Source organism: Pongo abelii, chromosome 17, assembly GCF_028885655.2.
Source record: "Pongo abelii isolate AG06213 chromosome 17, NHGRI_mPonAbe1-v2.0_pri, whole genome shotgun sequence".
Taxonomy (NCBI): Eukaryota; Metazoa; Chordata; class Mammalia; order Primates; family Hominidae; genus Pongo; species Pongo abelii.
In genome coordinates, this window is record NC_072002.2 from 73,362,602 (window position 1) to 73,388,188 (window position 25,587).

Genomic DNA, 25,587 nt, shown 5'->3' on the forward strand with positions numbered 1-25,587 from the left:
CTCATAGGTGGGAATTGAACAATGAGAACACATGGACACAGGAAGGGGAACATCACACTTCAGGGACTGTTGTGGGTTGGGGGGAGGGGGGAGGGATAACATTGGGAGATATACCTAATGCTAGATGACGAGTTGGTGGGTGCAGTGCACCAGCATGGCACATGTATACATATGTAACTTACTGCACATTGGGCACATGTACCATAAAACCTAAAGTATAATAATAATAATAATAATAATAATTACAATAAAAAAAAAAAAAAAAGTTTAACAATTCGGCTTCTAATACCACTTACAGAGTATAGGAAATGTTATATGTACATACACCAGAGCCCAATAAACATGTATTATATCTGCCATATCCTGTCTTCCTTCAAAATCCTCACATTTCTAAAATTTAATTATTAAAAGTAAAAAGTTTGTGCATCTTATGCTTTAAAATTCAGCAAATCTAATTAACTGAAGATAAAAGTTGGTCCAGGCCGTATGCTTAGAAAGTAGGAAGGAAAATTTGTTTGTATAGTACTATATGTGGTATAATTAACAACCCCGTCTATAATTTCCAACAGAAATGCTTATTTGACAAAGATAAAGCCATGAAAGAAAAAATAAAATCTTAGACCTATTCTTTGTCTCTTGAAAATCCTGCAGGGCAAGAGCTGGAGTTCTAGGTGGAACTTTCCAAGCTGAAACTCATCTATTGGGCCTTCCTTTGCAGAAGCAGAAGGTATAGACTCTGTAGCTCTGCAGAAATCGGAAAGGACAGCCTGTCCAAAACTGTCTTCCGCAGCGATGGCTGAAATGAGCGCGTCCTCTTGGTTAGAGTTTGCACCTCTTTTAAAGTGAAAGATGGAGGTAAGATTTCGTCCTTTAGACCAATTTCTTCCCTGGTAAGAGTCATGAAGGTAACAGGAGAACTGAGCACCTGAGGGGAGGCTCAGGAAAAGCACGAGTGTAGCAGTGCAAGTCTCCGGTTGTGAAGAAGGTGCAATTTTCTTTGCAGCTTTGCAGAGCCATCCGTTGCCAGGACTCACACTCCATGCTGCCTAAAGTCCCTGAGAGGTGGCAGTTCCATGAGAAAGAAGCAAGAAAGGCCAGGTGCGGTGGTTCACACCTGTAATCCCAGAACTTTGGGAGGCCAAGTCAGGTGAATCACCTGAGGTCAGGAGTTCCCGACCAGCCTGGCCAACATGATGAAACCCCATCTCTACTAAAAATAGAAAAAAATTAGTCGAGTGTGGTGGCAGGTGCCTGTAATCCAACTACTTGGGAGACTGAGGCAGGAGAACTGCTTGAACTCGGGAGGTGGAGGTTGCAGTGAGCCGAGATCTTGCCATTGCACTTTAGCCTGGGTGACAGAATGACACTGTGTCTCAAAAAAAAGAATCAGGAGAGACTCATTGGAATCCACCAGACAGACTCGTCAAATGAGTGTTGGGAGATCCAAACGCCTCACTGAGGTTCCTTGCTACACCCATACATTGTGAAATCCAAACCGTGTGGATACCTGCAGCCACTGGTTACAAAGACTGCTCCGAGGTGCAGAAAAGCAATCTACAAATATATTCATAAAACATAATAACATTATTAAATTGGGCTTCATTTTGTCCATCATTCATTTCCAACTTTCTCATGAGCTTAGCTTCATTAGTTTTTAAATTAGAGACCATCTTGTAAAAGATTATTTATTCCTCTTATAGAGAATTAAATTAATACTGTTTAGTGAGATAGTCCTCTGAATTTTAAAAAAAGTGTGATTAAAAGTAATTTTCCAAATTAGCTGGGTGCAGTGGTGAGCACCTGTAGTCCAGGCTACTCAGGAGGCTTAGGTGGGAGGATCATTAGAGTCCAGGAGGCCGAGGCTGTAGTGAGCTATGATTGTGCCCCTGCACTCCAGCCTGGATGAAAGAGTGAGACCCTGTCTCAAATAAATAAAATAAAAGTAATTTTCAGCTTCTTTATCTGAAGGTACAAGGATAGGGAGGGGACAGGAGTTACTTCCCCAGCCGGGTGAGTCAGTGAAACTGACACCCCCAGTCACAATGGGTCCAGAAGCTAGGAGAAGGTGATGTCATCAGGGTTCAGACCCAAGCTCTATGGCTGGAGTCACTGGGCTATAGCGGTGGTACCATTTCCACCAAATGGCCAGTAGCTCATCCCCACTGGGGTCTCTCGCCTGACTAGTAATCCTTGAGAAATGAGCTCATGCAAACCTAAACCAATAAAACCATAGCAAGTGTCTGAGATGTGAATGCCAATCAATGCTAAGAAGCTGATGAAACAGAGACTCCCTTCTGAGAGTCTTTTTATTTTCTGAAGTATTAGGAGGAAGGGGATTCTTTTGCATATTTTGCCTTCTGGGGAGATGACAGCAGAAATGGAGGAAGGATTTTAAATTATAACACACGTATGCTACACACTAAAGACGGGTATTTAGCATCTGAGTGGGTTTGTGAAGAGCTTGTATTTAAGTTTACTATTTTGGGTTAATATCACAATATTTGCTAGGCCATTTCTTTTTCTTTCTCTTTTTTTTTTTTTTTTTTTTTTTGAGATGGAGTCTTGCTCTGTCACCAGGCTGGAGGGCAGTGGTGTGATCTCGGCTCACTGCAACCTCCGCCTCCCTAGTTCAAGCCATTCTCTTGCCTCAGCCTCCTGAGTAGCTGGGATTACAGGCGTGTGCCACCATGCTGGGCTAATTTTTGTATTTTTAGTAGAGATGGGGTTTCACCATGTTGGCCAGGATAGTCTTGATCTCTTGACCTTGTGATCCCACCCGCCTTCGCCTCCCAAAGTGTTGGGATTACAGGCGTGAACCACTGCGCCTGGCCTATTGCTAGACCATTTCCAAGTTGAGATCTCAGTTTCTCGCTTTTGATGCACTAGATGTGACTGCATTTTGATTACTTTTATTACCTGTTTCTGCAGAGATTTCAGGCATTCTGTTTGTTTTAAAAATCAGTACATGCAGTAAATTTTTAAGATGCTAGTTCAATTAACTGTCAGAATTTATCCATATTTCTCCTAAAACTGATCGTGGATCCTCCCCTGTGCTGAAAGTCATGGTCACATGGGGTGAGGCTGGACCGCCGTGGTGTGTGGAGCTGGCCTTCTGCAGCTCCTGAGAGCTGATGACGGGCGGCTCTTCCCAGTCCCATGATGTGTGATGTCACACTGATGGTTTAAAAGTGGCCACACTGAGAGTATTTACATCATGGAAATTGTAGGACTCAGAACTTCCCCAACCCTCAGCATGTTAAATATTTACCCCAGCACACCACAGGCAAGGGTGGGCGTGGGTGGGCGTAGGTGGGTGAGTAATTCTCCTTAAGAGGGAAGACACGGCAAACACAGATTCCACCAAACTGTGGAAAACTCGGTGGGCGGCCCAGGGACAGCACAAACATTCATGAGCAGCAGTGTTAGGCTGTGGCTAACACCAGGTGCCAAAAGAAAGCAGAGAAACCCATCTTTTGTTTTCCTTAAGACACAAATGAATGGAGTGATCCTCCAGACACCTGGCTGTCTTTGGGAATCTGCTCAGCTAGTCAAACTGAAAGGAAAATTGAACAAACAAAACAAGCTGTAATAAGTCCCAGTAGCTGAAAAATCCCATGCAGAAGGGCTGAATGCAAGACTGATGCTTAAAGGGAAAAGTCAAATCCAAACTCCCCCTCTACGTGTTCCCCAAAACTCCACTGCTACATTGTAGCATCCAGTTCTGGATATCTGTAGTCTAATGGACTTACAAGAGGAAGTATGGCCCTACATTCACATTGAATTGGCTCATGAATTGTCATTCATTTCTCAAGTCACGCCATAGCTCTCCTTCTTGGTTGGAAGAGTCCATAGGGTTACTGCTTCTACTCTTTACTCTAGGAGCTATTTTATGCTTTACAGTAAGCCCATTTCCTCTGGCAGGTCAACCCTAACTGACTTACCTTTAGCATCCTGGCGACTTGACAGCTGTTTGAGAACTAGAAGAAGACAAAGCAGAGAATGGCTTCAGTACAAATGTCCATTGTGAATGGGCAGGGGCCAGTGGTTTTACATTGAAAACTGAAAAGCTGTGGTTTACCTTCAGCTGTGAGGTTAAATTCAGCAGTCACTTTTCCGTAGCTGTTCTTAATGCAGCAGTAATATAGGCCCTGGTCCTTTGGACTGGCTTGGACGATGGCAAAGGAAACAGTGGAGTTGTCCCCTGCACTGCAATGAGGAATATTCACATTGACACGCTTCATCGTTCTACTGTTGCATTTTTTTCTAATATACTTAAGGAGAAAGAAGCTAAGACTTCCCTGCTCACGTTTTTAGCCAATGAGCTGCCCAAAGGGCAAAATCATGATCAGCTGTTTAAATAACTGATGTCTCCACAGAGGAGAGTCATTACATTTTGGCTAACACGCTCACTCCAGTAAGCAATAGGTTTAACTGCCATGAGTAGAGCAAAGAATTGAAATTGCGAATTCTGGGAGCTGTTGTTAACATTTCTGCTCAGGATTCAGCTCAATTATGTGACTAATCCGGGTGTCCTGTGCTTGAAGGAAAGTCTGATAACTCCAAACCCAAACTTATACAGATACAATAAGGGACAAGAGAAAACGGCGTTCTTAGCTTTATGCTACATAAGGATTCATGACTGAGGGCCCCTTTGTAATAGTGTCCTGTACTCCCCTAGTGAGGTACCAACCATCCAACTATTCACTCACCCAAAATTATTAAGTTCCGGTCACTGTGCTATGAAAACTAAAACTGGTGGTGGTGGTCGTATTGGTGGTGATGATGACAGTGATGATGATGCTGATAGCTAATGTGCACTAAGCATTTGGTATGTACCAGGCATTGTGCCAAATCACATAAAGATCAATTTCATGATGTCCTCAGAACAACCTAATGAGAGAACTATGTTTACTATTCTCAGTTTGCAGATGAGGAAACTGAGGCATAGAAAAATTTAAGCAAATGATTTTGACCTCATTAAACTGCCTTCCCAAGTAAATTATGGTTCCTGCCCTCAAGTCTGGGATAATTTGAAACATAGGGAGAGCCACATATTTATTCTAAAGTCTCAAACAAAAAACTTACTCTACAGCAAAAAAAATAAATAAATAAGGATATTCAAATGTTGTTCTGGTTTTGTTCTTTAAAATGAAATTTGTTTAAACATTCACCAAGATTCTGTGTATGTATGTGTATACGTGTGTGGTGTACATTTTAGCTTGGGTTCGTTTCATAGTTTAGCAACAAAAATTCACCTAGCTTGAGTTTGTCTCAGCTGCATGTTCAAAAAAAGTGTTCATTATTGGTTGGTTTTTCAATAGACTTCAAGCCTCCAATATATACATTCATTCCCTGGAATATACCAGTGGCTTAAAACGAAGTTCACTAAACCATTCTACTTCCTTCATTCCTGGGGTCTCTGAACATATCCCATTGTATGGTTAAAACTGGATGTGAACAAGTCCAGTTATAAGGGGAAGATTTCTGGACAGGGCAGTAAAACAGAGTGGGCCACAGAGGAGGCTTGTGGAAAGTCCTTTTCCAAGGCTCTAGGATTGGCACAGCCTTTCTGTCATTGAAAGGGGCAGGCAAGGGCTACCCGAAGGGCTGGGGGCTGAACTAGAACTGTCCCATGAACATCTTCCTTCCAGCCTAGAAATTCTCTGACACTTGACCCAGGACCATGAACACCGTTTTTCCTGGCTTGGCCCATGGTCCCCACCCAAGGCTTTCTTCTAGAAGGAATACATGTAGGAGTCAGAAAGGTCTGGATCCCAACCCTGAGGCCGACCTCAGGTGTGCTATATAGCCTGTCACCCTCAGTTTCCTCCTCTGTGAAAGCAGAATGAGCAAGATCACTGCTCAGATGTGTCATGAGGAGTAACATGTCATGACACCGGCGTGTGAAGCTTCAGCGAAAAGCCCAGTGTTGAGCGTGGTCACGAGTCATTACTTTGTGGTGAGCAGTAGTATTAGTGGGGAACGGTAGTATTAGTGTGCTTTCTCCATGAAACAAAACTACCTCAGAAGTCCCAAAGAGTTCTATCCAACATTTGTGGAGTATCTGCTCTGTGCTTAGTACTGGGGGATTCAATGATGAAAAAGAAAAAAAAAAAAAAAAGGCATAGTCCTTGCCCTTGAGGGTCTTCTAGTCTGGGAGGAAATGGACAAACAGAAAATACCAATACAGCTGTAGAAAGCAAGAACAAGTGATCTTGTGCCTTTTTTAACCAAGAGGGTAAGTTCAGTTTCATATCCTCTTACCCTGTAAGGGACAAATCTTTTTACCTTAGGAAATGGCCACAGACAGCAGAACAGCAGTGGTGATTAGCTGTGCAGACAAATGCAAAAGAAGCCCATGTCCAAAGTGTGATCAGAGGAACACAAAGAGTGAAGTTGGCTGCAGGGAGAGGGTGCTTAGCATGGGGACTTCTCTGAGAGATCCCATCATCCATCACCAGCCCTAAGGAGCCAGGGCTTGGCAGCACCCCCACCCACCACTCAGTCTGGGCTGAGAAGTCCTCGGGTTGTTTCTCCCAGGGCCATCCAAGGAGATCCTGCCATCCCAGCAGCCAGCTCCTCATCCACTGGTTCCCAGCGGGAACAACATGACCTGTGCTCCATGACCTTGCTCAGCTATCAGTAGAGCCACCCCACGTGGACAGCTCCCTTTCAAAAGCCCAGGGAACTCGGAAGGACCTCTCTCCCCAGAGTGGAGAATGGGTTCCTGGTTACCAAGAAGGTACTGATGGCCAAATAACACCAGAGGGTGCCACCTTGAGGTCTCCATGGAGCCAAGACATGCCACTGCTACACAGAGACTCAAACCAAGCTACCACTTTCTTCTTCTTGGTTTCTTCGAAGTATATTAGTCTTGCCCTACCCACGAGAAAGTCTTCTGACACCTAATTTCCACGCTTTAGCCTGTTAAGGAAAGTACCCAAAACTCGTGCACAAAGACAGGAGGAGGTTCACAGTCATTGTTCAACAGGATCTCTTGAGGATGATCTAGTGAAAGGAGAATGCTTTGCTATTTCCCATTTACACAGAACCCACTCAGACACTTGAAGTTACAGGTTAACTTTTAGTTTTCTGTGCAGTAGAAAAGATAACTCCCAAAGTTTATTACCTGTCAAACATTAGCCAGTGTTATATCTATTTCAAAATGTATTTCCGCATTCCTTTGCCTGATGGACTATCTAAATCTTCATTCCTCAAATGCTCCTTTGAACAACTCTTGCCATTGTACAGGTTCCCTCATGATTTAGTAAGTTCAAGAAGACCTTTGCTCCACGTTCATATTATATTTGAGAGATTTCAACTCTTTGAAAATGATACAAGACAGTGACATATTTCATGGAGGCACAAGTGAAGGGAAACGCTGGACTGGAAGTAGGCATGAGAGAAATTAGCAAACATTTGAAAACCCACTTGAAGTAATATAAATGATCTCTCAATAAATAAATGAATTATGACTCTTAAATATTCTCAAGTGTTAGCATGGAGAAAGCAAATGGGTTCAACTAAGCCAGACACTGTCACCAAGGAGAAATGAAGCAAACATCACTAGGAATCAAAGGCCTTAGCCACGCATCATCAGTAAGTAGAATGCGTACTAATGACATATGCTCCCCAGGGGAAGGTTAGGTTTATGGTAAATACACATCAAATGGAAAAGGGACCCGCAAATATTCAAGTGGTAATTCTGAGCTCAGAGCAAGGTTGATGAATGTGGAAAAACAGTGAAAATACTGGTTAATTGCTCTTGGCTGACAGCTTCAGAAAATAATTTAAAATGAATAATTAGTACCTTTTTAAGTGAAGCTCTAGGGAACCTCCTTGACTTAAAAAGCAAACCATTTCTTTTCCATTATAATTCTTCTTAAGCCATACCTAAGACAGGCAGGGTAGTGGTAACATTTTAGGCAAAGTGGTTGTGCTATTAATTACAATCCAGTTAGATGCTCTGGAGTGATGTTAGTAGAAATGAAATCATAGCTCAAGTATTCCATGATTACATTTGAGAAATAGTTTCCAGACATATGTTCCAAGCAGACATATATGATTTAATTAAACAGAAAACTCAGATTTTCTCACTTTTTCAATCTACTGGTGACAAAATTAAGGGGATTGGAACCCCTCCCATATCTTAGGGAGCTAAACTGGGAACCCTTTGGCAGAGGGTTATTTGACTTTTGAACCAGGTGATTTGTTTCTAGATTGTCAGATGAAGCTTGAATTCATCAGTTCACTTGAACAAGCATTTATTGCCAAGAAAAGCTGCTTAAGGAAGCCATTAATCAGGTTCATTCCACAGGGGATATTCTTGGCAATGATTCTCACGCTCATCTCTCGCCTCCTCATTCTTCTCTCCTTTATTATCTTAAGGACATGGCCAGATGCGGTGGCTCACTCCTGTAATCCCAGCACTTTGGGAGGCCGAGGCAGGTGGATCACTTGAGGCCAGGAGTTCGAGACCAGCCTGGGCAACGTGGCAAAACCCTGTCTCTACTAAAAATACAAAAGAAAATTAGCCAAGCATGGTGGTGTGCTCCAGTAATCCTAGGTACTCGGGAGGCTGAGGTGGGAGGATCACCTAAGCCCAGGAGGTGGAGGCTGCAGTGAGCCGTGATTGCACCACTATACTCCAGCCTGGGAGATGGGAGTGGAACCTTGTCTCAAAAATAAAAATAAAAATCGTAGGGACCCAGAAATAAACAGGTTTTCCCATCTTAGTGATGGCTGCTGGTCACCCTCAATAGCTGTTACTTTTCTGTAACCTCATAGATTGCTGTTGTTGTTGTTTTTATTCATCTTCTTAGCTTTGTTTGACCTTTATCAGATTGCTGGGAATTTATGAAACAGAAAACACACCCAAGTTAAATTCACAGACATACAGATGAGAGCTCTTTAATCTTAGGACCACAGAACCTCAGACTAGAATATCATTTGACATGTTCCTTCCCCTGATTTAAAAAATGTAGTGAAAGGTTGTGTGACTTCCCAAAACCCCAGAACTCAATGCTGGCAAAACCTGGGCAAGAATCCTCCATCATTTTCCCCATCCAGACACTTGTCTTCCAATATTTAATCTTTTTTAATATTGTGGATGTGGAATCTCTGCTTCAATTTTCCTTTTCATGTCCTATAATTTATTCTTTTTTTTTTTTTTTACAACCATGTTGTGAAATAAACAAGCAACAACTGTGAAAAGTAACCAGGGAAAAACATCGCACCTTCTCTGCACTTGGGCTATGGACTTTGAATCTTTTGTCCAGCAGATAGTAGAATCTTCATGAATTTCTGCAAATTGGCAGCTTAATTTTACATTTCCAGAGTGTTCAGGGAACATCTCAGCTTGGATCTTTTTCAGTAACACTGGAGCTAGAAACAAGAGATTTGAAGGTCAGTGTAGCAAAAGACTTTCCCATTTCATACCGTTTAATTCTCATAACAATCCTGAAAGACAGGAATATTAATTATTATCCCCAATTATGGAAGTGAGAATTGAGTCTCTGAGGGGAGAGATGGCTTGCCTAAATAGTCGGAAAATTAACAAATCAATCTAATAGAAAATGCTCACTTCCATTACTTAAAATTCTTTAGGTGCAGCCTGTAATGCTTTAAGTGAAATAGAACTTGAGAGATTTTTTTCTAAAGGGGATGAGAGGTGGGAGGATTTTAGATATCTATTCTATAGGATCTCATCCAAATAAAGATTTTTTAAATGATTACCAGATCATCCAGGTCGAAATCAGAGCTAGGAATTAGGGAGCAGAATAAAATCTGGATTATGCAAAAAACTACAGCTAAGCCCCCAAAATGTAAAAGACGCTTCAACAATAGGTTATTGGCTGAATAATACTCATGCATCTTTTTCCTTTTATCACACTTGTCTTTGCTGAAGATAACCTAGTAGATTGGAGTAATGTCTGATATCAACCTCATTAGCAAAAGAGAATAGAAGCAATAAGGAAACAATTCCCACCTGTTGGGCTGAGACCTTTGAAATATCACCTCAGTATCAATATCAGTGAGGAACAATTAGCATGCTAACGTGTAATTAGCTAGGGCAGCCACTGGGCGGCAGCCTGGACATTAGAACAAGTCAAGGATGAGGCCCCTGTCCCGAGTGGTCGTAACAATTGGGTAGGAAATGAGATTACTGCAGATGTGGTGTGAGTCTATCACAAATTAAGTAGCATAACTCCACAGCGTTGGTAACACAAAAGAGTACATCAGTACAAAACATGTAATCCGTAGCCAAACCAAGATCACCAATACTGAGACTTTGCTCCACTGCCTCAAATTATACTACGGTGAAAATATCCATGAATTCAAGGTGCTTCTCATCTCTCCTTGGCACCAGCAGATGCTAGGATGACAGAATGCATATTTAAAAGCTAATTCTCTACCCAGGAAGTGATAATGGGCCTGTTGGGTAGCAAATCTTTCAACCAGAGAGTAACCAAGACTGCTAACAGTATCCTGGGAGCCAAGTGGATAATTGAGAGAGAGAGAAAATGTAACAAGTACATATTGATGGCAAACCCGCATCAGTGCATTTGGGCCTGCTGGCTCCTGCCCAAGCTGAGACCGTGTTCAGGTTCACAGTGTCAAACTCTTGGTCCAGGTCTCGACCAAGCCCACCTCCTCACCTGGGCCATTTCCTAGAGGGTCTTTTCAACACCATGCAGTGGCCGGCTTCATGGGTGATTTGGGGACACCTAAATATTCCTAAGCCTGCCAGAACCTGTTGTATTGAACACAGGGAAAATTGGGGGATGGCGGGAAGGGCATGAAATGGGCAGCAGAACTGAATGATGGATGGTCTGTGGGAGATTTGAAGCTTGTTTAGCCAAGGGGCTTTGGGCTTTGGATAGGACCCCTGTCTATGTGAGACAGAGGTGGAAAGTGCAGCTGAACGAGCTCAAAGGAGACCTGGAGTGCAGCTAGTTTTGTCTTCCTTGTGCAGGTTGGCCTAGTGTTGAGGGAAAACGGTAGTAAAGTCCCCGGTGAATAAAAAGTTTCTGTTGTACTAAGCTTTGGACATCAAAAACAATTACTCAGGCCTAGCACGGTGGTCCACACCTGTAATCCCAGCACTTTTGGAGGCCGAGGCAGGAGGGTCACTTGAGGCCAGGAGTTGGAGACCAGCCTGGGCAACATAGCAAGACCCCATCTCTAGAAAAAAAAATTAGCCAGGTGTAGTGCACATGCCTGTAGACCTAGCTACTTAGGAGGCTGAGGTGGGAGGATCGGTTGAGCACAGGAGTTCAAGGCTGCGGTGAGCCATGATCTCACTACTGCAATCCAGCCTAAGTGACAGAGCGAGACCCTGTCTCTAAAGTAATAATAATAATTTTTAAAAAACATTACTTAAGGTTTATTTCTTTTATAATGATCCAAGTCACTGCTCCCCTCATCCTAACTCCCGCCCCACCAGTTAACTGGTGGGAATGCATTAAATCTGTGCTCCTTTGGGGATAGCAGGGTGGGTACCAGACTGCTGGGTAGGGCACAGTCAAGGTGTCAGCCAAGGGGTCTGAAGTGTACCAGCCGGAAAGCAGTGACGAGGACTCAGGGTCTTACAAAAGCCATCACCACAAGAAGCAAGGAGAACTTCCTAATCTGGTGTCTTCCTTGTGGCAACTTTTGTTATTTTTAAGCAATGAAATTGCTGTCACTTACACTGAGAAAACAAAATAAAAAACCTTTGCGTGCTCGATGGTGGAGTAGATTCTTAAAGGAATTGGCCCACAGCTAGAAACCTGTAACGAACAACTAGAAGGTGATAAGTTGAAAAAGAAAAAACGGACGGGCATGGTGGCTCATTTTGGGAGGCCGAGGCGGGCGGATCACAAGGTCAAGAGATCTAGACCATCCTGGCCAACATGGTGAAACCCCGTCTCTACTAAATATACAAAAATTAGCTGGGCATGGTGGTGCACACCTATAGTCCCAGCTACTCGGGAGGCTGAGGCTGGAGAATCGCTTGAACCGGGAGGTGGAGGTTGTAGTGAGCCGAGATTGCAGCACTGCACTCCAGCCTGGCGACAGAGCAAGGCTCCGTCTCAAAAAAAAAAAAAAAAAAAAAAAGGCTGTTGTCAAGGGCTGGCCCTCTGAATGCTGCCATTCCAAAAGGTAAATGCTGGAAGAGAATTATTTTTCCTGTCTCTTGTCATCATCTGTGTTGATTCGTATGGATTAGTGCCCACAGTGGATTCATATTAGATAAATATTCAGTGCATTCATTATCAAAGTCACCATGGAAAATAACATGTCCTTAATAAATGGATGAACATGTTGGTCAAGCCGTTATTTCCCATCAGTCGATGGCCCTTCCGGTGCAATAACCTAATGCTGGTTTGTAGTTAGATCAGGGAGCTGTGATCCTAAAGTGGGTGCCAGTGTTCCAGAAACCCGTTCTTCTAATTTTCTCTGCAAAGAAAATCCCCACATGAGAGGGGAGAGGTTGGCCGCCAGTGGCAACTCCTCCGAAGCTGGGAAAGGACTGCAGGGTCAGAACCTACCCCGGCGTGGGCAAAACCTGCTTGGGACTCCCATTTACCTGCTGACTCAAGGGTAACTCTGGTGAACCTCCCCCGCCTGCTCCATCACCAGATGACTCCTACCTTCTGGCCGAGGCCCTGAGTTCTTCAGAGAGGAGGAGCTGTGGACGCCAGCACCACTCTTTCTCCTAATGTTAGGTTGGTATCAACTCAGACACAATGATCTTTTGCCTGAACTAAGCTCTTTATTTATTTCATGAGCATACTGGGTATAAGCATTGCCTCATTTTTTATTTAAAAACACTAATTTAAAAAAACAGTAACTAACAACCATGAGAGCTGTGTTAGGCCATGTGCCATTCAAATTGCTTTGCATTTGTATACCTGAGAGGAGTCTTATCATTAGCACTCCCATTTTACAGGTGGGGAAAGTCAGGCACCCAGAGGCTAAGGCATTTGTCCAGGGCTATCCAGGTACTGCCAGAGGCCAGACTTGAACCCAAGCCATATAACTCCTAATCTATACCCTAAACCACTGTGATACAACTTGCCCCAGATGGACCCAAACACCCGCTAGCATCTCTAACTGAATCTTTGCCTCTTAATGGCCTCTGTGTTGTGGATGTCATGAGTAACAACCCTTCAGTGGTCTGGCCTGGAAAAGTCTTGGTTGTCTCTACCCCGTAGTCTCCGGCAGGGACCTCTCAAGACAAGGCTGGCTGCCCTCGCATCTACCTGCTTTGCTCAGACCAGTGCCTCCCAGAAGGCTGCATGCTTGGTCTTTGAAGCCTTTAGTGCAATGGCGAGGTTGTGCTGCAGCTGAAATCAAAGTCTTTGACAGCGATTGATTTCAACACTGCCTATCTGGACAGTCCTCTTACCCATGGGTAACTTGGAAAGTCATGGGCAAGAATTCCAAAAAGGTTGTTTTGCTTGTCTACCTTTACCTGCAAAGAAACCCCCATCCCCAAACGGGGGTTGAGGCTGATCCCCAGAGGCAATCTATTCAGCCTCTGGGCTGAAACCACTTTTGAGAGCTTTTGAAACATTGCTTCATTCTATTTAATTTTTTTTTTTTTTTTTTTTTTGAGACAGGGTTTTGCTCTGTCACCCAGGCTGGAGTGCAGCTGGAGTGTGGTGGTGTGATCACAGCTCACTGCAGCCTCGACTTTCTGGGGTCAGGTGATTCTCCCTCCTCAGCCGCAGAGTAGCTGGGACTACAGACTTGCGCCACCATACCCAGCTAATTTTTTGTATTTTTCGTAGAGATGGGGTTTCGCCATGTTGCTCAGGCTGGTCTCAAACTCCTGGGCTTAAGCAATCCTCCTGCCTCGGCCTCCCAAATTGCTGGGATTACAGGTGTGAGCCACAATGCTGAGCCATTCTCTTTAAATATGCTTTAAAATATAGATACTAATAACCTGATTGGATACTTCCAAACTCTTCAGAAGGCAGTTTTGTCTTTAAACCTTTCTGCAACAGGGGTTAGGACCCATTTGATGGGATGGGAATAACAAACGCCAGCCTCAAAGTCTAAGGACTCAGGTTAAGAGAGGAGAAAATTCTTCCTTTCTGATCAAACAGCCATCCATAGCTTTTCGCTCCAGAGCACACAGGCCACTGTAGCTTGCTGCAATATTTTCTCTTCTGACTTCTACCAGGGTGTGTGGGGAGGGAGAGAAGAGCTCTGAAATAAAACAGGCTAAAATTTGGTCTATAAATGGAATTTGGGACTGAAATGATTCCTTAGACAAAGTAGAATTAACTGCAATTTCAGGACTTTTTTTTTTTTTTTTTTTTAACAGCATCATAGGTAGAGGTTGATCAAGGACTTTTGAGGCTCAAGTGGTCTGAAACCTAGAACAGAGACCCCAGAGAACTTTAGATTTAGATAAATGGGAAGGGTGAGTTGAAAAGAAATGTTATACTCAAATTTGGAAGAAAAACCAAGGTTCAAGGAAGCTATTTTTAATGAAAAATCAGTGATTAAAGAGGAGAATCCCAATTTGTACCAAAATATTCATTTCCGCAAATCCTGCTTAGTGCATGGTCTATTTCATTATACTAATTAGCTACACTGATGAATGCTTCTGTTTATATTTTTAAATAGATTTTGTAAAAGAGGATAATTAAACGGAAAACCACCTTCATCACATTCCCCTCCAACAGACATGCCCTCAGGCGGCCTTTATCAGTGGTTCTCAATTGTGGTTCTCCTGATAGATCACCTGGGAACTTGTTAAAGGTGCAAATTTCACACACTGGGGGAGGGGAGCAATCTGGGTTTTAACAAGCCCTCCAGGTGATTCTGATGCCACATGCTGAAGCCACTTGGCCACAACCATAGCATCAATGCCTACCTGGGGGACACTGGCCTTAATTGCAAAGGACCCTCGAGGACACAGGAACTGGATACCTGGTCTACAAGCCCAAACTTTAACAATGATGGACAGCAACAGAGCCTCACCTCTTCCTTCTCTTTTGCAAGATGGCTTTTTTGGGTCTTGTTTCTCTTCTGTGTGTGATAATGATGTTTCCAGTTTGGGCATCTTTTTAAGAAAGGCTAAGTTCTTTCTGGCATTTTCCTTTTCTTCCAGTTTCAGCCTCAGGGCTGCCACCCTGGACAAAATTTTCTTCTTTACTCCCTCTGCTAAATGTCCACTGCCTGGGGCTTCTGGCTTCCTCTTGACCTCCTCTGACCCCGTCACTGCTGTGAGGGCCCCTGGCGATTTGCCTGCTCGGGCTTCCAGGGACTTCTCTCTCTCCCTGGACTTTTTCACACAGCCCAGGGTGCCCTTTTGACATGGATCCTGCAGTAACTTAGGGGCTTTCTCTAACTCACGTTCTTCTGAAATAAATGCCAAGGTCTTTGCTGAGGAGCTAGATGAGCTTGGGGGTTTGGTTTCCCCAATTTGAAGCACCTCTATTTTAGGTTCCTCCATTTTGTGGCTTATCAAAAAGTCTGTGACATTTCCTTCAGGAGATGAAGTATAAGGGAACCTGGTAAGATCAGGAAAAGAGGGCAAAGGTTTCCCACGCTCATTCTCAATAGTTCCCCTTTTCTGTGAAACAGGAAACACATACTGACAGTTTCTGGGCTCAATTATGTCATTTTCAGGGACGTCATGAATTTGGCCTGTGGAGTTGTGCGTGTCAACCCCAAGAGAAGCATGAGTCATTATTGGAAGACAGCTAGAAAGAGGTGAAGTGGAGGAAATCAATTCTGCTTTGTCCTTTTTGCTTTGCTCAGCCTCCCCTAAGCTCCCATCACTGCTTTCTTGTATTTGGCCTATGCTACATCCACTTGGAATTCTTTCACCACCTTCGCTGGGTTGCAGGACTTGCCAAATGGCAGTTTTTGCCTCATCAGGTTGAATTTGTCCAGCCTCCTGCTTCATACTGCCTTCTTGGCTTCTGCTGATTCTATTTTCACTCAGAATGGTTCCCTGGAGACATGGAACTTGCAAAATGGCCGGCTGGATTTCCGCCTCGTGGCCCATGTTTCTGTCATTTGATTGACCCCCTTCTCTGGCGCCCTTTGGTGTGGTTTCAGAGGGCTCTGGTTTTCCAGCCCTGGTGTACTCTATCACACTTGTCTCATCAATGGGATCTACAGAGGACTCTAGGATTTTAGGGCAGGTCAGAAACTTTTTAAAGAAGGCAGTGTGATCCATCTTGAGTTGTTTTTCCTCCTGGTCTTGACTCACATTGTTAACATTTTCCTTCCCTCCAGTTTCAGAAGCCGCTGACAGAGAATCTGTGACACATAACTCCTTTTCATCTACAGGGTCCACGGATGACTCCAGGAGTCTGGGTTGGCTGAAACCCCGGGAAGAAAGACTTCTCCAGTGTGCACTGATGGTGGGCTCTTCGCCTTTATGGCTTTCTCTGTTATCAGCAAGGGCTGAGTCAGCATCCTCTGGACTGTGAGCCGATGCTACTATTTCAGAGGGGGCCAATTCAGGCACAACAGCACCTGCTTTTAGACTCTCAGGTACAGCCCAGACCTTGTCAGGAATTATGGGACCACCGTCTGATGCCTTGCTCTCAGAATTTGTCAGTTGTCTTGGTGGCCAGATTTCAGAAGCGGAAGCCTCTAGAGTTATAATCTTCAGCTTGTTGCCTGCCTCCCAATTTCCAGGTCTATATTCTTTAGACTCTTCCAAAAGGATATCAGAGAGAGATGGAACGTTGCTCAGAGCCTGACTGTCTTCTTCCCCAGCAGTTTCAGCCACTATGGAGACCCTCGTCCCCCAACCTGAGCGCTGCCCTGCTCCTTCCCTAGAGCTTGCTGGTGAGTGGGCCGTGGGCACCAAGTTTCTTTCCTCTTGTGCAGCAGATGTCGTAGGCAAACTTTGTTGGAAATCAGGTGCAGAAAGAGAACCCTGCTGGGACAGGCTCTGCTGCTGGAGCCCCTGCGTTGTTTCACTTCCTCTTTCTTGGAAATTCTCTTCATAGCTCCTAAAGTCTGCTCTGTCCACAGTCTGGCTCTTATCTCCAGACAGGTTATCAACCTGAAGAGGGGAATTACTGCAGAAACCCTCTCCCTCTGGGAGCTGCAGGACATGGTGTGGGACTCCTGGCACACTGGGTGCCCTGCAAAGTAGCTCTTTTGTAGATTTGGTGGTAGCACCACTTAAAATATGACCCAACTGCACTTGGGAAGGAAATTGGGAAACCTTTTCATGGGATGCACGAGGGAACCTCTCCTCAGTGCCACCTGCATGCTTGTCCTCAGGAATTGACACAGCAAGGTATTTGGCTGGGTGGACTTTGGTGGCAATGGTAACAGTTGATGTGTCCTCAGTCTCCCTGGTCACTTGAAAGCACTCATTATTAACAGTTAATGTTGTTGGCTTCTCCCAAGGAAAACTCACAATTGAATTATAACTGGCTGGTGTGGCTGTGGTGTCTGCGGTACTAGGACTGGGGCTCTTGTCACTTCCTTCTTTAAATTGCAGTAAAGGATTGTTCTCAGAAGAAAGGAGCTGTGTTTCCTCAAGCCGTCCTGAGTTGCTGGGGCTTGGCTGCTCCTGGCCAGCATGTACTGTGGAGGCCAGTGGGTAGGTGGAATTCTCCACCTTGGCTAGATTTTCTCCTGTGGCACCTTCACTAGCTGTGTGTGAAATGTGCAAGGTGAAAGTACTGATAAAAAGAGGGGACACGACTGAGTTGCCGTCCTTGCTGCTTTTGCACGTAGACACTGAAGTCTCAGACACTTGTGTCTGAAAAAAGACTTCCAGTGTCTTGTCATTAGTAGACCATAAATCAGATACTTTGCTTTGACTTTCTGCCAGTTCCAAATCTACAGAGCAAATTTCTTGAGGCAAATATTTGTCAACTGGTGCCCCAACAAGAGAATCTATGGTATCAAAACATGTTCCTTGGTCATCAGCCTCAAAACACTCCATTGCACATACTGCTTCTCTGTCCCTTGGCTCATCACACACATTTTCCAGGGTAAGGGCAGTATCTGTGGGTTCAGGGGAAGCAACAGAGACAGCCACAGGCTCCCTGAAGTCAGCACGAGCATCCTTGGGGAGATGCCTTGAGAACACACCTGGGGACATATTCTCATCATTGGCTTCTGAGATGCTCAGCTCATATTTTAGGTCTTCCCTGAAATTGTCAGGTATGTTGCCATCTCTGTCTTGTTTTTCTTCCTGCTGTGGACCACAGGTACAGGGTTTGACCTCCAAGTGTTGAGCTAATGATGCATTTTCCTTGTGGACCCCTCCTAAGTTTGAGAAGGAAATTGTTGTGGTCCCAGTAAATGGGGACTCCTCCCCAGCAGGCTCTGAGGAAGCTGGCAGCTGGCTGCAAGAGATTGTCTCTCTGACTGTTTCCTGAATTTGTACCTAGGAAGATGAAAAGTGATATTAATAGAATTGTTCATGGGAGAGCCCACAATAGGGCATAACTGCAATCCCGAGAGTGTTAATCCTCAATGACTGTAATAATGGACAAGAATGATTGAAATCTAAACATTAATCCCCCAACTCCCTCTAGCTGTTAGAGATTTCCTAGAAAACTGCAAATTTAAGCAACTCTGTGTTCCAGGGAGCCCTTTGTCAAATTCATCATTATAAGCAAAAAGCCTCCTGACAACCATCATTTATTTAATGATTTTTTTCTCTCTTAGGAAATAGATGGAAATAAATTGAATGTTAACTGTTTTGATCAAGTAAGTCCAGAAAGATGAATCTCACATGATCATAATAAATGAAATAAACAGTACTTGCAAAATAGTAATAAGCAATCTTTGTCCCCAAAATATAACAGCTTGCTGGTTAATAATTGCTCTGGTTTTCCCCCTCCAAACCTCATGTTGAAATTTGATCCTCAGGGTTGAAGGTGGGGCCTAATAGGGAGTGTTTGGGTTATGGGGGTGGATCTCCTACGAATAGATTTATGCTATCCCTCAGGGGTGGGGGAGAATGAGTGAATTCTTAATCTGTTACTTCCTGGTTGTTAAAAAGAGTCTGGCAGCATCCCCATCCCCACCCCCACCCTGCTTCCTCTCTGTCCATGCAATCTCTGAAAATGCCAGCTCCCCTCTGCCTCCCATCGTGAGTTGGAAGCAGACTGAGGCCCTCACCAGATGCAGGTGCCTAATGTTGAACTTTCTAGCCACCAGAATCATGAGCCAAATAGGCCTCATTTCTTGATAAACTACCCAATCTCAGGGATTCTGTTATAGCAACATGAAGTGCACTAAGATAATAATGTTACTAAAAAACAGAGAGAAGGCTGCCTTTGAACCCACCTCTAATGAATAAATGGACTTATGATTGGCCACCAGCACTGCCAATCATTTCTTTCCTAGAGAAGCTTATAAACATCCCAGAATGTATCCCAGACTTTAAAATAGATGCCCAGTGGCAGGCAGACCACCTCTACAGGAAATAGAAGATTCAGAACTGCTTAGGTTTTTGAGAAAAGGGGAGAACGGGAGGGAGGGAGGAAGAGAGGAAGGCAGAGAAAAAGAAACCTCACATTCTGAGGATTGAGCTTTCCATGGTACTATATGAATGTTCTGTGGTATTGCATATTGTTCAAGGAAGCAGCAAACTCTTTGACTAAATCCTTGTCTCATGAAACTTTTAGCTCATTGATTACTTCAAAACAAAGAAAACTTATGTCCAGCCAAGGAGAAGAAAATTACTTCTAATTTCTGAAGCAACTCAGTCTTTGCTCCCAGGACTTCTGTCTTGGACAGCCCCATTCAGATGTGCAGGGAATAGATGATTGGCCTTGGCGGGATGGGGTTCAGGGGTGGGGATGAAGTCTGTCTCCCAGCGTATGACAAAACAGAGCTGAAATGTTCATGTGCATATTATGGCTCCAATGTCATGAGACTGATTCTCATAAATCATACATGACAATCAGTCTTACTACCTTGTGGTCAATCCCTGTACGTACTGCCCGTGGGAAACAGGACAACAGCATAACCACACCTCTTTCCACACTTCCCCCAGGCTGCTTACAGCCTGTCAGTCATGCATCTCTCATTTTCTCTTTTAAAGCTACTTTGAGGTTCATTTAACTCATATTTGATGGGCATAAAAATGCTAACTAAACAAGAAAGAAATTTAATATAAACTCCATGAGGGCTAGGACTACTTAATCTTTCAACAAATATTTAGTGAATGCCTCCAAAGTACTGGGGAGTATTTTAGATAATGGGGATACAAGACAGGCAAATGCTCATCTACAAGGAGCTCCCATTCTATGTTCTAGTGAAGGCCTGTTATAGCGATTAGCATGCAGTAGGTGCTTACTAAGTGTTTGTTGCGAGAACGAATAAATGAATGAACCATGTACCAGTTGAGACAGCTGTAGCCAACTTCACCCATTAAAGCTCTACACTTGAAACGGTTTGAACTTTCATCTGCTCCTGACTTTGCAATAACCCCGTTTTAAAGGAGACTTTGAACCATAAGCACTACTGGTTATCCTGGTGTTCCCGGAAAGAAAAGTATATTTATTCCCTTTCTATATCCCTTTTTCTTCCTTATTAAAAAGGAGAAATATCATTTCTGGGAAATAAGGGATAAGGTTTTTTTTTAAAAGAGTTTGATGTGCATATGGTTTCCTCTCTATACCTCAATATCTGTAACACATGTAGAGAGTATTTTTCTCGTTTGGTATTTTGGTTCAGCCTTTTAAGAATATGCTATAGCACAAACAGACTGAGTCATTAAGCACAGAAAACATAGGGAAATTCCTGGTCATTATGTGAAATGTATATAGACTGCCCAATCAAAAACACCACCACCCCTCTCTCTGGCCTTTCTATCCTGCCTGAATTTCCACTACCTATGTCAGTCCCTTATTTTAAGGTCCTGGTATTATCACAGTATCATCAGTGTCAACAGACATTTATGGAGTAGCTGTCATGTGCAGAATTCTCTGTCAGGCACTGGGCAATTTTTTCCAAAGGGCTTCAGTCAAAAAGTTACTGTGATATTTACTGCGATGGTACCTTTATTCTTCCATGATTGATTACTATTACATCAGCAAAGTAATAAGCGGGTACCTAGAAGAGACTGACATCTGAAGAGAATTAAACACAGGACAAGTAAGTTTTGATTAGGATGAGTTTCGTCACTGGAATAGATCATCATAGTATCATGCCGTGATGTACAAAATAATCATCTTCCATTAAGATTTATTTGCACCTTTCCTCTTGTAATAGTCAGTTCTCGTACTGCTATAAATACCTGAGGCTGGGTAATTTATAAATAAAAGAGGTTTAATTGGCTTACGGTTCCACAGGCTGTACAGGAAGTATGGTGGCAACTGCTTCTGGAGAGGCCTCAGGGAACTTTTACTCATGGCAGATGGCAAAGCCGGAGGCTGCATCTTACCCGACAGGAGCAGGACCAAGAGAGAGCGAGGGGGAGGTGCCGCACACTTTTAAACAACCAGATCTCACAAGAACTCACTCATTGTCGCGAGAACAGTACCAGGAGATGGTGCTAAACCATTCATGAGGAACCACCTACATCATCCAATCACCCCTCACTGGGCCCCACCTCCAACGTTGGGGATTACATCTCAATGTGAGATTTGGTAGAGACACAGATCCAAACCATATCGCCCCTCTTACTTTTAATTAAAATTCTACTTCAAAATACCCTAGTGAATCTCCACATGTAAAAAAATTGGTTGAATCCTTGACCATGTAAATTCATACATTTGACACACATTTAGTGACCTTCTACTTTATACCAGGCACTGTTCTAGGCAGCTGGGAAACATCAATGAACATAACGAAGATTGCTGGCCTGTGGAAGTTATGCCGAAGCAACAACCCGTACAACTGGCCCGCTGCTGATAAGCAATTCCATAAATTTGATTTTAACCAATGGGGTTTTTTTTGAAATGAAGCCTTTAACAGCCCAGTTCATATTTGTACTTGCTTACGGCATCAGTTTCAAGAGCAGGCTCCTCGGTTCTCATCCAGAGGCCAGCTCACAAAGAAAGGGAAACCACAGACTCACACCTTCCCAGTGAGTCAGACCTTTCTTTTAGGAGGAGATTTCTTAGTTAAGTCATTACAAAAGAATGCTAGCAAATGATTCTTCTGCTGTGCACCTACTGTCAGCGTAGAATGAGTGCTGAAACTTAGAGTGAGTGCTGAAACAATTTCCTTATGTAGGGAAATTGTACTCATTCAAGTGAAAAAAGGAGTGTTTGGGGATCCAGGAGCAAGCCCATCATAGTGTGTGGTGCGTGGACTTGGAGGACTAGCGACCAGCGTTTGTAGCCCAGCTTAATTGGATATAGCATGCATGACCACGGGTAACCTCTTTAGCTTCTCTGACCCTCTGTCTCCTCCTCTAAGACTAACCACATGCATGTCTGCACCATCTTGTCAAGTGCCTGACATATTGCCTGGTGCCCAGAAGGCACTCACTCACTAATACTAATTTTCCTTCGTCTCTGTGAAAAAACAGCAGTAGCTCAGGAAAAGAGGAAGTTGGGGAGCTCTGACAGGCAGAGCCTTGAGCTATGAACTTTATGAGGGTTTTCTCATCTGATCCATAAAATAAATCTGAGAAAAAGTTGTTATCATCTCTTCTTTACTGATGAGATGAATAGCCTAGGTCCAATCATAGAAACCACACAGTAGGTTATATAAGAGAAGTTCAATATAAAGAATTGTTGACTGTGATAGAAGAGTGCTATAAGGTATAAGGAAACTGTCTATAGTACTCTAGGTAAGGGAAAGTACCAAGGAAGGACAAGCTTGGAAGAGGTTTAGACCTACTTGGAGAAGGTGTGGCTAGGCCACCAGATAGCACAGAAGTTCACTGGTGAATCCAGACCAGAGCTGGCCTGGAATTGCTGAGAAAAGCAATAGACCTCCCTTCCAACTGCAGGCCGGGAGTAGGTGGTCAGCATGCAGTGGCGTGGGTGTACAGGGGAGTCTGGGTGTGGGTGGTCACAGGGGCTGAAGCCTTCAGAGCTTGTGGGCTACGTGTGGTGTGGGTCAGGAGTTTGCAGAGTGCTAGTTTGAATGTCCACTCAAAACTCATATTGAAACTTAATCCCCAGTGTGGCAATACTGATGGGTGGGGCCTTTAAGAGACGATTGAATCATGGGAGCTCTGCCCTCATGGAGGGATTAATCCATTCATGGATTAGTGAATTAATGGGCTAAAGGATTGATATGTTATCAAGGGAGGGGACCTGGTGGCTTCATAAGAGGAGGAACAGAGACGTGAGGTGGCATAGAGCATGCTTAGCCCCCTCGCCATGTGATGCCCTGCTCTGCCTCAGGACTGTGCAGAGAGTCCCCAGCAGCAATAAGGCCTGCACAAGATGCAGGCCCTCTACCTGGGACTTCCAAGTCTCCAGAGCTGTAAGAAATACATTTCTTTTCTTTATAAATTTCCCAGTTTCAGGTATTTTATTACAAGCAAAGAAAATGGACTAAGACACAGAGGGAACAAGTGCTCTGTGCACCAGGCCTTGGGCGGCTATGTGTAGACCACACAGGAGCTTGTGGAGGCAGTCTGTGCGTTGATACAGGCAGGAAGCTTTAAGAGCTGGGGGCCATGCGGGGCTCTGGTTTCCAAAGAGAGAGGGCAGCAGAAAGGGTATCACTACACTAAGGCTACAAGGTTGCAGATGACCACGTTCTGGGGCCCATGGCTGAGGCAGGATGACCACAGGCTCTCCAACTCCACTAATGCTGAAATGACAGGAATTCTGTTCCTCCTGCAGTGTCCTTCCAGTGCCTTCTGCTGAGAAAGCATAATACTGTGCTTACTTTAAAGAAGAATAATGGAATTTCGTTAGTACAGGGCACATATTAAAGGGTGAATTCAGAGCTGAGAGGCATGAATTAAAAACCGACACATGAGGTCAATGATGTTTGGGGATGAGAAGTCTCCCCAGGGTCCCACAGTCAAAGGCAGAGCCAGGATTTAAAGCCAAGTCTGTGAGGCTACAGAGCCCTTTCCAACCCAGCATTTCTAATCGGGTAAGTTGGAACAAACCCCACCTCACCAAGGGCTGGGAACTCCCCCTAATTTAAATCCAGAAATTCTGAGCTCCTGAAACACTTTGGATATGAAACTGCAAATGTCCTTCTTAGGTGCAACATGGCCATCTATCAATTTCTCTACTTCCCTACAAGGTCTAAGGGCAGGGACTCAGTTATTCATTTCTGAGTCTCCAAAGCCTAGCACATAGGGACTCAAATAATTTTGCTGAATGAATAAGCAGATGAATGAATACAGGAGGGGAAAGGGTAAACCAAATTTAGTAATGTTTCCAAGCCTCTTTTTGAAAGCAGCATTAAGCTTGGAAACTTAATGCTTGAATAGCATTTTTCAATTGAAACCCCATTCAACATGCCTCCAATTCCACAAACATATTATTTTAACTTATTGGCCTTTCCAAAAGTTCTGCGTCCTAGGAATGTCTGCCATGGATTTAATGGAAAGGTGTGTTTCCTCTTTGTGCACCCCAGGATGTTCAAGGTTATGCTTTTCATCATTAATGAATGTCTTTCATGCCAGCCAAGTGCATGACACTAATTTGAGTCACTAACAATAGAAGGTTGTATGAGATAAGATCCCTCTCCTCGAATAGCTTATAATCCAGTTGAAGAGACAAGATGTACATGGAAAAGATAGATAACAATTCTTGACAAGTTATGCTAATAGCCAAGTGGATGAAACTTAACTAACAACACTGCTCCAGGACAGAGTGTGGAAGGTCACCACTGTATCATCCTCTTCCATTTCAATGATAAAATTCCTGCAGTGCAAAAATCAGAGGTTGTACTCTTATGTCATATGTATCAATTCTAAGATACTTCTTGAACATTTCCGTGCAGTCTAAGGGACTTCTCTACTGATTGGAATGGGCAGATGTGGTAGATACCGTTGGCTGACTAATTCAACAGTATCCCCAATCCCCTTGTCTCTTGCTACCTCCAACTAAGAAGGCTGGAAAACCACACACTCTCCCAGCCTCTTACATAGCTAGATGGGGCAAAGGAGTCAGTCTGCCTAATGAGATGTTTAAGGAATCCCACCAACGGACTTCTGGGGAAGCTTTGCTTTCCTTGTGTAAGGTACAGACATGGTGGGTACCTTGCCTATCCCCTCCTTCTTCCTTCAATCAGGATGTAATGCCTGATGCTGCAGCTCTCATCTTCCAGTCCTGGGGCATGAAAATGAAAAGCCAGCACACTATGACTAGTGCAGCAGAAAGAGAGAAGGAAGTTGGAGATTTGCAGTCATCGTCGAGCTACTGGAATGACACACAGACTTTCACTAGCCCCAGACTTCTTGTGAACTACAAAAAAAAAAAAAAACCATTAGCTAGCTATCTGTTAACTGCAGCTTCTCAGCAGCCTAATGGATAGAAGAGAAAAATATATGGCTGAGGGAAGAAGGGGAAGCCAGGTGAGGGTCACCTTGGAACACTCTGGAGGCTCTGGGCAGCTCCTGGTAGGGATTAGCTGGAAGGACAGTGTCCCGTAGAGCAAGGGGTGTGGTCCCTGGAAGGGAGCTCAAGGTGCTGGTCAAAATGCCAAGGGATCAAAGGGCCT

The 25,587-nt window shown here is 44.0% G+C and overlaps 1 protein-coding gene across 2 annotated transcripts in view; it reads right to left on the bottom strand.

The window, feature by feature from the left end:
* Positions 1-25,587, bottom strand: part of ALPK2 (alpha kinase 2) — a 130,961-nt gene that overhangs the window by 38,823 nt on the left and 66,551 nt on the right. For both annotated transcript variants that reach the window (XM_054538017.2, XM_054538016.2), the window contains exons 4-7: positions 14,980-18,370; positions 9,237-9,384; positions 4,079-4,206; positions 3,942-3,977 (exon numbers count right to left, since the gene is read on the bottom strand). In XM_054538017.2, coding sequence (XP_054393992.2) covers positions 3,942-3,977; positions 4,079-4,206; positions 9,237-9,384; positions 14,980-18,370 — 3,703 coding nt within the window. The remainder of the gene's footprint in view (positions 1-3,941; positions 3,978-4,078; positions 4,207-9,236; positions 9,385-14,979; positions 18,371-25,587) is intronic.